This window comes from Balaenoptera musculus, chromosome 19 (genome assembly GCF_009873245.2).
Source record: "Balaenoptera musculus isolate JJ_BM4_2016_0621 chromosome 19, mBalMus1.pri.v3, whole genome shotgun sequence".
Classification (NCBI taxonomy): Eukaryota; Metazoa; Chordata; class Mammalia; order Artiodactyla; family Balaenopteridae; genus Balaenoptera; species Balaenoptera musculus.
In genome coordinates this window covers 1,309,597-1,323,967 of record NC_045803.1, presented here as the reverse complement: position 1 = coordinate 1,323,967, position 14,371 = coordinate 1,309,597, and the positions used below count along the sequence as shown (strand labels likewise).

At 43.7% G+C, this 14,371-nt stretch overlaps 1 protein-coding gene across 1 annotated transcript; it reads left to right on the top strand.

Moving 5' to 3' along the window:
- Positions 1–434: 434 nt before the first annotated feature.
- Positions 435–6,711, top strand: LOC118885348 (mitochondrial import inner membrane translocase subunit Tim8 A-like). The gene is made up of 2 exons (XM_036833969.1): positions 435–502; positions 6,399–6,711. The coding sequence occupies exons 1-2, from the start codon at positions 435–437 to the stop codon at positions 6,709–6,711; spliced, it is 381 nt and encodes a 126-aa protein (XP_036689864.1).
- Positions 6,712–14,371: the final 7,660 nt, after the last annotated feature.

The following is a 14,371-nucleotide window of genomic DNA, read 5'->3' as shown; positions in this document are numbered from 1 at the left end:
AGGCTGTTTTCAATGGGTGCAGCCTCTATGTATAATGAACCCCCCCCCCCAGTGATTCATGATGAATGATCAAACTTACCCTTGTAATTTAGCCCTGTGAGAAAGACAGCCATTGCCCAGACATCAATGCACATAACTGTACCGCCACCGCCCTCTAACTTATTCATTCTAAATGTCTGGACACAACAAGGGGAGAAGCATTCAGAAACAGTGATCAACACAATGACATATTTCGTCTCGGGTAGGTTCACCCCAGATCTTCTCTTTCCCACAAACCTAATACTACAAGCAACTTCTTAGAAAATATTTGGACATAAAGGTAAAAGTCCAACAAATTTTTTTGTTCAAAAGCGTTGGGAATGAAGCTATAATAAAAATTTTGTGGCCACAATACTAAAACAGACAGCAACACACGTTGTGCTCTATTTGTAACCATGGAGATCAGCTCCAGCCCAGATGGGGCTGATGTAGGCACTGCATCCCCGCCTCAGGTGATCTTGTGGTATGGGGTACTCCCCCTCTTCAGTTCTGTGCAATCCAATTAACAAATACTGACCTGACTCCGGCCAATCATGGCTGGATTGCCCACAAAGCCAGGTAAGCATTTGCTAGGGTGGAAGCAGGGACAGGGGAATGGGGCATTCAAGAAAGAATCAGGAAGGGAATTCCCTGGTGGTCCAGTGGTTAAGACTCCCCACTTCCACTGCAGGGGGCACGGGCTTGATCCCTGGTGGGGGAACTAAGATCCCACAAGCCATGTGGCATGGCGTGGCTAAAAAAAAAAAAAAATCTGGGGCTTCCCTGGTGGTGCAGTGGTTAAGAATCCGCCTGCCAATGCAGGGGACATGGGTTCGAGCCCTGGTCCGGGAAGATCCCACATGCCGCGGAGCAAGTAAGCCCGTGCACCACAACTACTGAGCCTGTGCTCTAAAGCCTGCGAGCCACAACTACTGAGCCCACGTGCTACAGCTACTGAAGCCCACATGCCTAGAGCCCGTGCTCGGCAACAAGAGAAGCCACCGCAATGAGAAGCCTGCGCACCGCGATGAAGAGTAACCCCCGCTCGCCGCAACTAGAGAAAGCCCGTGTGCAGCAACGAAGACCCAACACAGCCAAAAATAAATAAAATAAAATAAATAAATTTATAAAAAAAAAAATCTGGAAATCTGTACCCATCATTTTATTTATGGAGTGCTTGCTATTGCCAGGCACTGCCCCTATCACTGGATAAACAGCAATCTTTCTCTCCCTCATGGAAATTACATTTTTGCATTAATTAAAAATTTATTTTCCAACTGAATATTGTTTTTATTTTGAATTATTTGGGAGGGTACCACAATCATTTTAGTATTGTAGCCATAAAATTTTTATTATAGCTTCATTCCCAGCATGAAGTAACGACTTTTACCTTTTTGTTTGTTAAATATTTATTTATTTATTTATTTATTTTTATTTTACTTGGCCGTGTCAGGTCTTAGTTGCAGCACATGGGATCTTCGTTACAGCGTGCAGGATCTTTAGTTGCTGCGTGTGGGATCTTTAGCTGCGGCATGCTAACTCTTAGTTGCTGCATGTGGGATCTAGTTCCCTGACCAGGGATCGAACCCGGGCCTCCTGCATTGGGAGCACGGAGTCTTAGCCACTGGACCACCAGGGAAATCCCTAAAAACTTTTACCTTTATGTCCAAATATCTTCTAAGAAGTTGCTTGTAGTATTAGGTTGAGTTTTTAAGTAGGAATGATCACTGCTCTAAGGGTGAGAGAAGTCTCACATAAATCCAAGAAGTTTGGCTTTAGGCGAAAGATGCAAAGTCAATAGCAGGAGTAATTAACAGCAGTACTATCAGGAGTTAGGTGTCACCAGGCTGAGTCTGAGGTATTGCAGGCATCTCTAAGTGGAGGTGTTAAGTGGGCATGTGAAATACACCTGGAGTTCAGGTAAGGAGGGGGTTAATGTAAAGATACCCATAAGCAGGAGGTTGGCATGTGGACTATGTCAGACTTAAGAGGTACACCCCACAGGTTATGTGGCAATGCCATTAAGGCTGAAGGGAGGGTATTCTGCATGGACTGGCTCACTTGCCTGGACCCCTGGAGAGGGGTGGTGGTTGTCATCATCACTAAGACAGGTTAGGAAGTACAGCGACCATGAGACAGAGTGTGTGTGTGTGCATGAGTGTGTGTGTGGGGGGTGGGGGGGGAGGCTGTCATCATCACTAAGACAGGTTAGGAAGTACAGTGACCATGAGAGAGAGAGAGAGGTGTGTGTGTGTGTGTGTGTGTGTGTGTGTGCGCACGTGCATGTGTGTGTGTGGTGTGGGAGCTGGCTTCAGATGAAGATCCAGGAGTGACACGAAATTCCAAGGAGGTGAATAAGAGATTTATTGAGAGGCAAAGCAGTAAATGGAATCAGATGATACTGAGATAAGACCTGGTGCTGTTTTCCTCTCTACAGGCTCAGAGTTTTGTGATAACTCCTGGTGAAGCCTATAGAGTGTCAGACTGGATGACAGATTAGCTAAAGAGTAAATAAGGTCAATTTCTACCAAACATACAAAGAAGAACTTATACCAATCCATCTCAAAGTCTTCCAAAAGACTGAAGAGGACGGAACACCCCCAAAGTCATTCTATGAAGCCATCACCACCCTGATACAAAAACCAGACAAAAACACCACCAAAAAAGAAAATTACAGGCCAATATCGTTGATGAATATAGATGCAAAAATTCTCCACAAAATATTAGCAAACCGGGGCTTCCCTGGTGGCGCAGTGGTTGAGAATCTGCCTGCTAATGCAGGGGACATGAGTTCGAGCCCTGGTCTGGGAGGATCCCACATGCCGCGGAGCAGCTAGGCCCGTGAGCCACAATTACTGAGCCTGCGCATCTGGAGCCTGTGCTCCGCAACAAGAGAGGCCGCGACAGTGAGAGGCCCGCGCACTGCGATGAAGAGTGGCCCCTGCTCGCCGCAACTAGAGAAAGCCTTCACACAGAAACGAAGACCCAACACAGCCATAAATAAATAAATAAATAAATAAATAAATAAATAAATAAATAATTCCCATTTAAAAAAAAAAATATTAGCAAACCGAATCCAACAACACATAAAAAAAATCATACAGCAGTATCAAGTTGGATTCATCCCAGGGTCACAAGGATGGTTCAACATATGTAAATCAATCAATGTAATACACCACATCAACAAAAGAAAAGACAAAAACCATGTGACCATCTCAATAGATGCAGAAAAAGCATTTGATAAAATTCAACATCCATTCATGATAAAAACTCTCACCAAAGTGGGTATAAAGGGAACATATCTCAACATAATAAAAGCTATTTATGGGATTTCCCTGGTGGCACAGTCTTTAAGAATCTGCCTGCCAATGCAGGGGACACGGGTTCAAGCCCTGGTCCAGGAAGATCCCACATGCCGTGGAGCAAGTAAGCCTGTACGCCACAACTACTGAGCCTGTGCTCTAGAGCCTGCGAGCCACAACTACTGAGCCCGCGTGCCACAACTACTGAAGTCCATGTGCCTAGAGCCCATGCTCTGCAACAAGAGAAGCCACCAGAATGAGAAGCCCACGCACCGCAACAAAGAGTAACCCCCACTCACTGCAACTAGAGAAAGCCCGTGCGCAGCAACAAAGACCCAACGCAGCCAAAAAAAAAAGCTATTTATGACAAACCCACAGCCAACATAATACTCAATGGTGAAAAGCTGAAAGCCTTCCTGCTAAAATCTGGAACAAGACAAGGATGCCCACCCTCACCACTTCTATTCAACATAGTATTAGAAGTCCTAGCCAGAGCAATCAAACAAGAAAAAGAAATAAAAAGTATCCAAATTGAAAGGAAAGATGTAAAATTCTCCTTATATGCAGATGACATGATACTATATATTGAAAACCCTAAAGACTCCACACAAAAACTACTAGAACTGATAAATAAATTCAGCAAGGTATCAGGATACAAGATTAACACACAGAAATCAGTTGCACTTCTTTACACTAACAATGAAATATCAGAAAGAGAAAGTAAGAAAACAATCCCTTTTAAAACTGCGTTAAAAAAGTTAAAATACTTAGAAATAAACCTGATCAAGGAGGTGAAAGACTTATATGCTGAGAGCTATAAAACACTGATAAAAGAAACTGAAGATGATTCAAAGAAATGGAAAGCTATCCCATGCTCTTGGGTTAGAAGAATTAATAGTGTTAAAATGGCCATACTACCCAACGCGATCTACAGATTCAATGAAATCTCCATCAAATTACCCATGACATTTTTCACAGAACTAGAACAAAAAAATTCTAAAATTTATATGGACCCATAAAAGACCCATATTGCCAAAGCAATCCTGAGGAAAAAGAACAAAGCTGGAGGCATAACCCTCCCACACCACAGACAATACTACAAAGTTATAGTCATCAAAACAGCATGGTACTGGCATAAAAACAGACACATGGATCAATGGAACAGAAGAGAGAGCCCAGAAATAAACCCACACACTTATGGTCAATTAATTTTCAACAAAGGAGGCAGGAATATACAATGGAATGGGGGCTTCCCTGGTGGCGCAGTGGTTGAGAATCTGCCTGCCAATGCAGGGGACATGGGTTCGAGCCCTGGTCTGGGAAGATCCCACATGCCGCGGAGCAACTAGGCCCGTGAGCCACAACTACTGAGCCTGCGCATCTGGAGCCTGCACTCCGCAACAAGAGAGGCCGCGATAGTGAGAGGCCCGCGCACCGTGATGAAGAGTGGCCCCCACTTGCCACAACTAGAGAAAGCCCTCGCACAGAAACGAAGACCCAACACAGCCATAAATAAATAAATAAATAAAATTAAAAAAAAAAGAATATACAATGGAAAAAAGACAGTCTCTTCAGGAAGTGGTGGTGGGAAAGCTGGACAGCCACATGTAAATCAATGAAGTTAGAACACTCCCTCATACCATACACAAAAATAAACTCAAAATGGTTTGAAGACTTAAACATGAGACATGATACCATAAAACTCTTAGAAGAGAACATATGCAAAACATTCTCTGACATAAACCATAGCAATGTTTTCTTAGGTCAGTCTTCCAAGGCAAAAGAAATAAAAGTAAAAATAAACAAATGGGACCTAATCAAACTTATAAGCTCTTGCACAGCAAAGGAAACCATGAACAAAACAAAAAGACAACCTACGGACTGGGAGAAAATATTTGCAAAGAATGTGATTGACAAGGGCTTAATTTCCAAAATATATAAACAGCTCATACAACTCAATAACAACAACAAAAAACAAATAACCCAACAAAAAAATGGACAGAGACCTAAATAGACTTTTCTCCAAAGAACATACAGATGGCCAATAGGCACATAAAAAGATGCTCAACATTGCTAATTAGTAGAGAAATGCAAATCAGAACGATAATGTGGTATCACCTCACACTGGTCAGAATGCCCATCATGAAAAAGTCAACAAATAAATGCTGGGGAGGGTGTAGTGAAAAGAAAACCCTCCTATGCTGTTGGTGGGTATGTAAGTTGGTAAAGCCACTATGGAGAACAGTATGGAGGTTCCTTAAAAAACTAAAAATAGAGTTACCATATGATCCAGCAATCCCACTCCTGGGCATACATTGGGAGAAAACACTAATTCAAAAAGATACATGCACCCCTATGTTCACAGCAGCACTATATACAATAGCCAAGACATGGCAACTACATAAATGTCCAACAGCTGGAAGGATAAAGATGTGGTGTGTGTATACACACACACACACACACACACACACACAATGGAATACTACTCAGCCATAAAAAAGAATGAATTAATGCTATTTGCAGCTACATGGATGGACCTAGAGGTTATCATACTAAGCAAAGTAAGTCAGAAAGAGAAAGACAAATACCATATGATATCCCTTATACATGGAATCTAAAATATGATACAAATGAACTTATTACAAAACAGAAACTGGGGCTTCCCCAGTGGCACCGTGGTTAAGAAGCCGCCTGCCAATGCAGGGGACACGGGTTCGAGCCCTGGTCTGGGAAGATCCCACATGCCACGGAGCAAGTAAGCCCGTGCGCCACAACTACTGAGCCTGTGCTCTAGAGTCCTCGAACAACAACTACTGAGCATGCGCGCCACAGCTACCGAAGCCTGCGCGCCTAGAGCCCATACTCCGCAACAAGAGAAGCCACCGCAATGAGAAGCCTGCACACCCCAACAAAGAGTAGCCCCCGCTCGCCACAACTAGAGAAAGCCCGTGCACAGCAACGAAAACCCAATGCAGCCAAAAATAAATGGTAATAAATGAAATATTAAAAAATCTTAAAAAACAAAACAAAACAGAAGCAGACGTGAAGGTTGGTGAGTTGGTGCAGAGTTCGTCTCAGCACGCGTGGCCACGCTGGGATTGATTCCTCCTCATCTTCCTCCGCAGCGGGTTTGGGCTCGGTTGACTGGCAGCTGCAGCATTTCATGGAGGTACAGTCTCAGAAGCAGCGCTTCCAGCAGCTGGTGCACCAGATGACAAAACTTCGTTGGGAAAAGTGCATGGACAAGCCTGGGCCAAAGTTGGACAGTCCAGCTGAGGCCTGTTTTGTGAACTGCATTGGGCACTTCATTGATACAAGCCAATTCAACTTGAATCAACTGGAAGAGACCCAGAAATCCAAGCCAGTCTTCTCAGAAAGCCATTCTGACTGACCTCAGCATTACCACTTTGGAAAAGGAAGATAGTTCAAGAAATGAAGAGCAGTTGATGGGATGGTTGAAGAAAAGGCTATAGGGGGATTGGCTCCCACCTTTGTCACTCTTGGGACATCCTGTCATCTGAGAATGAACAAAGACCAATTTTTGTGTGGGGGGGGTTTGAGGGTCAAATGTGTTTGGGGTTGTGTTTTTTAATGCTAATCTTGGGAAAACAATTGACAGATGAATGGAAAACTCTACTAGATGTATATTACTGTATATGGGACAAAGCTTTTCTCATAGTCCCATTAACTGCTCCCTACAATTTTAATAGTGGAACTGCTCTATAATTTGATAGTGGGACCACATAGGTAATAATCTGTTATTTCTGTGGATTCATTTCAGATTTCTAGAGAGATCGACATACATCTTTGTGTCTCTCAGAAAGGGCAGCAGCGGGGGAAAGAGTAATTTGGTACTTGACTGTAGGCCTCCTTATCTAGTGTTTGACTATCAGTGCTGGAAAAAAAGATGTATGGAATATTCATACAGTACATTTCACCTTTCCAGATTATCTCTCTCCCTTATACTGTGATTCACTTAAATATCTATATAAAGTACAGTCTTGAGCTAGTACAGGTAGCCTGAGAGTCTAGAGGCCTTTGGTTAAAGGAACATAATTCTCATACTAAACTGCCACAAGGAAGAAGTTAACTTACCCTGTATATCAGGGCCCAAAAAAATTTAAAGACGTGCCTAAATGACAAAATAAGTTATGAAGATTTAGGCCACTCAAAAACTAACAGCAGTTTCAGGTAGAGGTGCATGCCTAATGTAAATCAGCATAGTTTCCGTTTAGTGCCTTCTTTTAATCACTGAAATAAAAGATTCTACAAGAAAAAAAAAAAAAAAAACAGAAACAGAAACAGACTCACAGATATAGAAAACAAACTTACGGTTACCAAAAGGGAAAGGGAGTGGAGGGAGGGATAAATTAGGAGCTTAGGATTAACAGATACAAACTACTATATACAGATAAACAACAAGGTCCTACTGTAGAGCACAGGGAACTATATTCAATATCTTGTAATAAACCATAATGGAAGAGACAAGAGTAAATGAGGTCAGCTGGGAGTCTCTTGGGCTGTGGTGGGAGAGGTGGGGTGGGCTTTGGATGAGAGGAGGCAGATAGAAAAAAGGTGTGGCTGGTGTAGAGTAGGCACATGCAATACTGGAGAGGACGTAGGGCATGTGACTTCCGCACAAGGTCAAAACCTGTGTTCCTGTTTTATCGGGTTGGCCAAAAAGTTCGTTCGGGGTTTCCCGTAAGATGCTACCGAAAAACCCGAACCAACTTTTTTGGCCAACCCAGTATTTTGTAACTCTTGCAGTTTTAGGTTTTTCTGTATATGTCTATGATCCATAGTTATTTAATTTTTATAAGTTCTCTTTGCATACCCAATTGCATACCCAACTGCTACCGCACACTGATCTAACAAATCATTCTTTCTATACCAAATTGCTTTTGTTCCTTCACTGAAAAACAACTGATCAGTTGTGTGTATGTTTATTTCTAGACCTCCTATTCCCTTACATTTATCTATTTGTATTTACGTTAGCACTTTCTTGTTTCCAGGTTGTTTTGACTATTCTTGGTCCTTTGCACTTGCATTTTCATTGTAGAATCCACTTCGCAATTTCTATTAAAAAAAAAAAAAGAGGGGCTTCCCTGGTGGCGCAGTGGTTTAGAGTCTGCCTGCCAATGCAGGGGACACGGGTTCGAGCCCTGGTCTGGGAGGATCCCACATGCCGCAGAGCGGCTGGGCCCGTGAGCCACAACTGCTGAGCCTGCGCATCTGCAGCCTGTGCTCCGCAGCAAGAGAGGCCGTGATGGTGAGAGGCCCGTGCACCGCGATGAAGAGTGGCCCCCGCTTGCCACAACTAGAGAAAGCCCTCGCACGAAACGAAGACCCAACACAGCCAAAAATAAAATAAATAAATAAATTAAAAAAAAAAAAAGAGCTTACCGAGATTTTGACTTGGATTTCACTTAACACACAGATCAATTTAGAAGGAAATATTGAGTGTTACAATCCGTAAATGTGAGATATCTCTCCTTTTACTTGGGTCTTAATTTTTTTTTCTCTAATTTTTAAAATTCTGTTTACCCATCTTGCATGTATTTTTTACATCTGATGGTATGCTCAATTTTAATTGTATTGACTATATTTTCTTATATTTTTGTATTTTTCCTACTCTGGCCTTTGGGTACTTATTCCTAGTGAGGCTATCCCTCTCAGAGCTAGCTAATTCTTGCAGGTAACAAATCCTTCCCCTGTAAGCATGCTTGTTATACACAAACTGACCAATCTGGAGCCTGCACCCCCAACTATAACCTTATCAAACTCACACACCAAACCAATAATCCTCCCTGCCCTATACCATACCTAGCTCTGGTATAGGTACCTAGCTCTGGTACCTATACCAGAGCTAGGTACGGGACAACGAGGGTCCACCCTTCCAAAACGGAGCCTGCTGAAAAATTTCAAACTGTCTGTCTTAGTCTTATAGGTCTGCTATAACAAAACACCATAGACTGGGTGATTTATGAAGACTAGACATTCATTTATCCCAATTCTGGTGACTGGAAGTCCTCCGATGCCATAAAGGTGCCTCATGATTGGGTGAATGTCCTCTTCTGGGTGGCAACTAGGGATGACCCCTGTAGCCCAGAGTCTGCCAGAATTTTTCAAGGCTGTGAGCCATGCTCTTCTTGACCTTCCTGAGCAGAAGGTGGAGGCCCAGCATATGCGGCCCAGTATGACATGCTGTGCTTCCTGTTTCTAGGGAACCGTGTAATGTCCTTCTTCATAATAACTTCCATGTCTGCATGTCTCACAGTGCATGATTAAAACAAGTCCCTGGTACATTTCAACACAGACATTTGGGGAGGGGAGGGGGGATCTGAAGTTCTCAACTGTTTATTGCTATTGCAAATAGGATGGTTTCTTTTATATGGATCTTGAATTCTTCAAGCTTCAGATACTCAGTCGTTCTAGCAGGTTTTTTTGGTTAATGTTATGTTTTGTTTTTTATTGAAGTATAGCTGATGTACAATGTTATATAAATTACAGGAGTACAATATAGTGATTCACAATTTTTAAAGGTTGTACTCCATTTATAGTTATAGAATATTGGCTATATTCCCTGTGTTGTACAATATATCCTTGTAGCTTATTTTGTACATCACAGTTTGTACCTCTGATTCCCCTACCCTTATATGGCCCCTCCCCACTTCCCTTTCCTCACAGGTAACCACTAGTTTGTTCTCTGTATCTGTGAGTCAGCTTCTTTTTTGTTATAGTCACTAGTTTGTTGTATTTTTAAGATTCCACATATAAGTGATACCATACAGTATTTGTCTTTCTCTATCTGATTTATTTCACTTAGCATAATACCCTCCAAGTCCATCCATGTTGTTGCAAATGGCAAAATTTCATTCTTTTTTATGGCTGAGTAGTATTCCATTGTATATGTTTATTCTGGGTTATGCTTTGTTTGGAGATCCCATAGAGTTTTCTCCATAGATCAGTTTTATTTTTTCCTTAACAATGTGAGTAATTTTACTTTTTATTGCCTCATTATTGTGACTATAACCTCCATCTCAATACTGAATAGAAGTCTAGTTTTATTAAAATTTCTAGTATAATATTGAACCAAAGTCTTGCTTAATTTGGCTTTGTCTTATTTTTCTACTTTCTTAAGGGACAACATGCCATTAAGTTGAAGCCATTCTTTTCGCATATGTGTTTGGTCCATAAATTTAAAAATTACAAATAAAAATATAGGTATTTAGTCCATCAAAAAAAAGCTTCACAGTGAAATCTAGACTGGTATTTGAACAATATTCAGGTATCACAGCCAAGTCAAGTTGATATATAAAATTAATCAACACAAGTCCACCTCTTGTCAACTTGGCACCATACAAACTTAAACCATTCCTTATCTCCAAATAAAGACAACAACAAAAAAAAAAAAAAAGAAAGAAAAAAAAAAAGACAACAACAAGGTCAGGACACAACTATCCTGTGTACAACCAAAAATACAATAACTCTTTCTTCAGAAAGGAGACAGACTCCCTGCGTAACATTCACTCTCCTCCTTGATACCCTATAACCAAATACTATGATATAAATTTAACAATACTTAAATACTGTGATGTGAAGTCAGCACATCTTCTGTTAAATGATAAGGGGGTGAAAGAAGGAAGAAAAAGGTATTGGCTGTACACACACATTCATGACAAAAATCAGGAAGAAATACTCACGACATTACTGACTACTATCCTCACTTCTGTTAATGGTCACATGAACTAACTAATATGTAGCTCTTCCACAATCCATTCCATGTTCCTTTTGTCCTCAGCAGCACCTCGAATGGTCATGTTTTATTCCCTGGTTGGGTGACCAAAGCATTCTTTCCTGAAGGGTCTGGGCCATGAGTTGTCTTGCCTGAAGTAGGTTGTGAATAGTTTTCCGTTGACTTTACCATAGATCATGACAAGACATCTTAAGGGATCTCTGCATTCCAGACACACACTTCCTTTGTGCAAGTAGCAGTGGGGAAGTATAGTCCAATTTGCACCTGATAATCAGATTCAATCACCAGAGCCAGCACAGTAACTCTTACTTTGCCTGTTGATTCAGAAGCATGAGTAGCGCAAAGTGGCAGACTGGCAGTGTTACTCTCCAGGACAACGGAATCATTCTACTGCAGTAGTGAAAGCACTCTTCCCTTTGCAACTAAGACCTCGACACAATCAGTGCTTCATGAAGACAGGAAGCAAAAATTTCCCCTAGTGCCTCTCTATGGATAACTGTCAGTGGTGCCACTCACATATCTACCCCTTGATTCCTGGACACATCAATCCAGGGTATGGGACAAATAGTCCTATTTGTTGTTTGATGATTCAGAGCCTATACAGCTTCCTGGGGAATCTTTCCCTGGCCCTCCAAGTATTGCCACATAGCAATCTGCCCAGGCCACAGGAAACATGTGAGGATCATGTAGACACCAGGGACCTTTGAACCGAGATTGTGCTGTTTAGGAAGATCTCTGGGTGGCACTGATGACAAATGCCATGTAGGGGTCTGCCTGGCCCACCCTCTCTTCTGAGAACAGCCCTGCTAACTGGGCTGTGGGGACACCTGACCCCACCAGGCTGGACCAGTCAGCTTCCCTCCTGTGGAATCTGGAACAGGGACCTCAGACTGAGGCCCGAGGGTGCTGGGCACTGGGATGGGGGCTGGTGTTCAGAAGGACATTGTTTCTATCCCACCGATCACTGCTACAGACACAGGGAGACCAGGCAGGAGAAGGGACCAGAAAACTGCAGGACCTGTGGGGAGGAGGAAAGGTGACTCCTGTGACCTTCCTGATCAGCCCAGAAACAAGGCGGGTGGGGTCCCCCACAGGTGTGAGAGCTGAGCACTTACCCAGTGAGACCAGAAGCTCACAGGTCTCCAGCATCACCTCCTGGTACAGAGTCCTCTGGTCCAGGTCAAGTTGTCCCACTCCTCTTGGTCACAGCCACATTCTTAAAGGTCACCACCACCTGGAGAGTCAAACACAGGTAGTGGTGTTGGCCTTGTGCACTTGGATGGGATCAACCTTGTCACTCTGTTGCTGGTGAAGATGCAGAGAGACCCAGGCTTGAATCACCGAGGCCTCCGGATCGCCAAGTTCTGTGTTGGGCTCAAGGGGAAAGCAGATGCAACCTTGGGACATAATGCAATTGTGGCTGAGAGAAAAGTCTCCCATGAAGGAAGTCACTGGAGAAGACAAAGACAGTGTCACAGAGACACAGACAGTGCTGTTCCATAAGGACTGGGGAGAGATGGTAAGTGCTCTGGGAAAAATGATCATGATGATAATTCCAACAATGGTAACAGTAAAGTGACAGCAGCTAAGCCTCTCTGGTCCTCACAGTGCACCTGCCCCAAGTTGAGGCCTTTACACAATAAGAGCCCCTGCTCGGGAGCCAGACTTCCAGGGTTTGAATCAAGACTCTGGAATTAGACACTTCCTGCCAGTGCGACCACAGGGGAGGACATCCCATCATTTCTCTAAGCCTCGATTTCTGCATCAATACAACAATCAGTCCCACTTCACCACGCAGTTTGGAGAACTAAAGAGAAAATGTTTACATGGCAGATGCTGGACTGCCTGGCACAGTTACGTGTTCAATGTATTTTGTGACTCTTACTAATCCTCCCACAGCCCATGAGGTAAATGCCATCATCACCTCCGTGTCACAGCCAGAGGTCTGAGCCCCAGGCAGCTCTAGAAAATCAGCCACAACCTCAAATTTAAGGAGCAAAAGTGGGAATTGAACATCCAGTAAAAGCGGGAACAGAGTTGCCAGAAGATTGGCAGGTGGGGGCAGGGGTACCTTAGCCAGAATTATTATAAAACAGCCAGGAAAAGACTATCCTAAGAGGTGACACTGATGCACAGGAATGGTGGGGAGAGATAGCCCTGCAGAGATCTGGGAACGGGGCCCCAGACAAAGAGAAGTGCAAGTTGAAGCTGCAAACTGGGCAGGAGTTTTACAAGTTCAGGACTGCCTGGCCGTGTGCGGTGAGTGAGGGAAAAATGGAGGGAAAAAAGCTTGGGGGTAAGCAAGGGGCAGATCAAGTAGAGAGAGCCCTGTGGGCCATAGTTGGGAGAAAGACTGCATTTATTATAAGTGTGAGGCAAGCACCTGAGGGGGAGAGCCATTCATTCACTGAACCATTTGTTGAGTACCTTTTGTAAGCCCAGGCTGTTGTTCTAGGTCCTGAGCAGCAAGAGTGCTCATGCTCGGGGTCTGGGAAGAGATCCTAAACAAGCAACTAAATAAACGAGCAAGACAATGTCACAGGGACCCAAAGATTCCAAAGTCAAGAAAATAGCACGAGAACACAAGAGGTTACAGTCTGCTTTCGACAGGGCACCACGGAAAGCCTCTTTCAGGACAGCACACTGGAGTGAGTCTGAAATAAAGTGAGGAAGGAGCCAAGTGAATGGGAATTTAACAAATAAGACAAGTCCTGACAACAATCAGGACTATGATGAGGGTACTCAGGGCCACGGCTATGGAGTTACCCAGGACCTCTTGTGTTTTTGTGTCCAAAGGGACACCACACTCCTGCACACTATCGCCACTTACCATATGTAACTGAACCTCAAACAGGAAAACAGTTTCAGTGGGAAGCCAGTTCCACTGGCTGTAAACTGGAAGACAAATTCCTTGGCCTTCTGGGTGCCCTGCCTGTCCTGACACCTTTTCTGTCCTAGCAGAGCTGCAATCCCCAAGCTGCTGCAGGCTACTCCTGCTTCTTCCCCACCCCAGCCCTTATCTTTGTAGAGGTTACACAGCTGGGAAGCCCAAGGGTCAGATTCCAAGGAGGAGCCTCTAAGATCAACAAAGGCTCAGGAGGCACCTCCGTGGAAAGAGAGCCAGAGTGGCGCTCCCTGCACCGTGCTGGACTCGGGGGGATACACGTGCTTTTTCTAGTTCCCTCAAACCCAGTTGGAGGAACTTTAATATTCCTGTTTTGTGCCCGAGAAAACAGAAACCAAGGGCAACAGGGAAAGCTGCTCAAGGTCCTAGCCTCGGGAAGGGGCGGGGCCG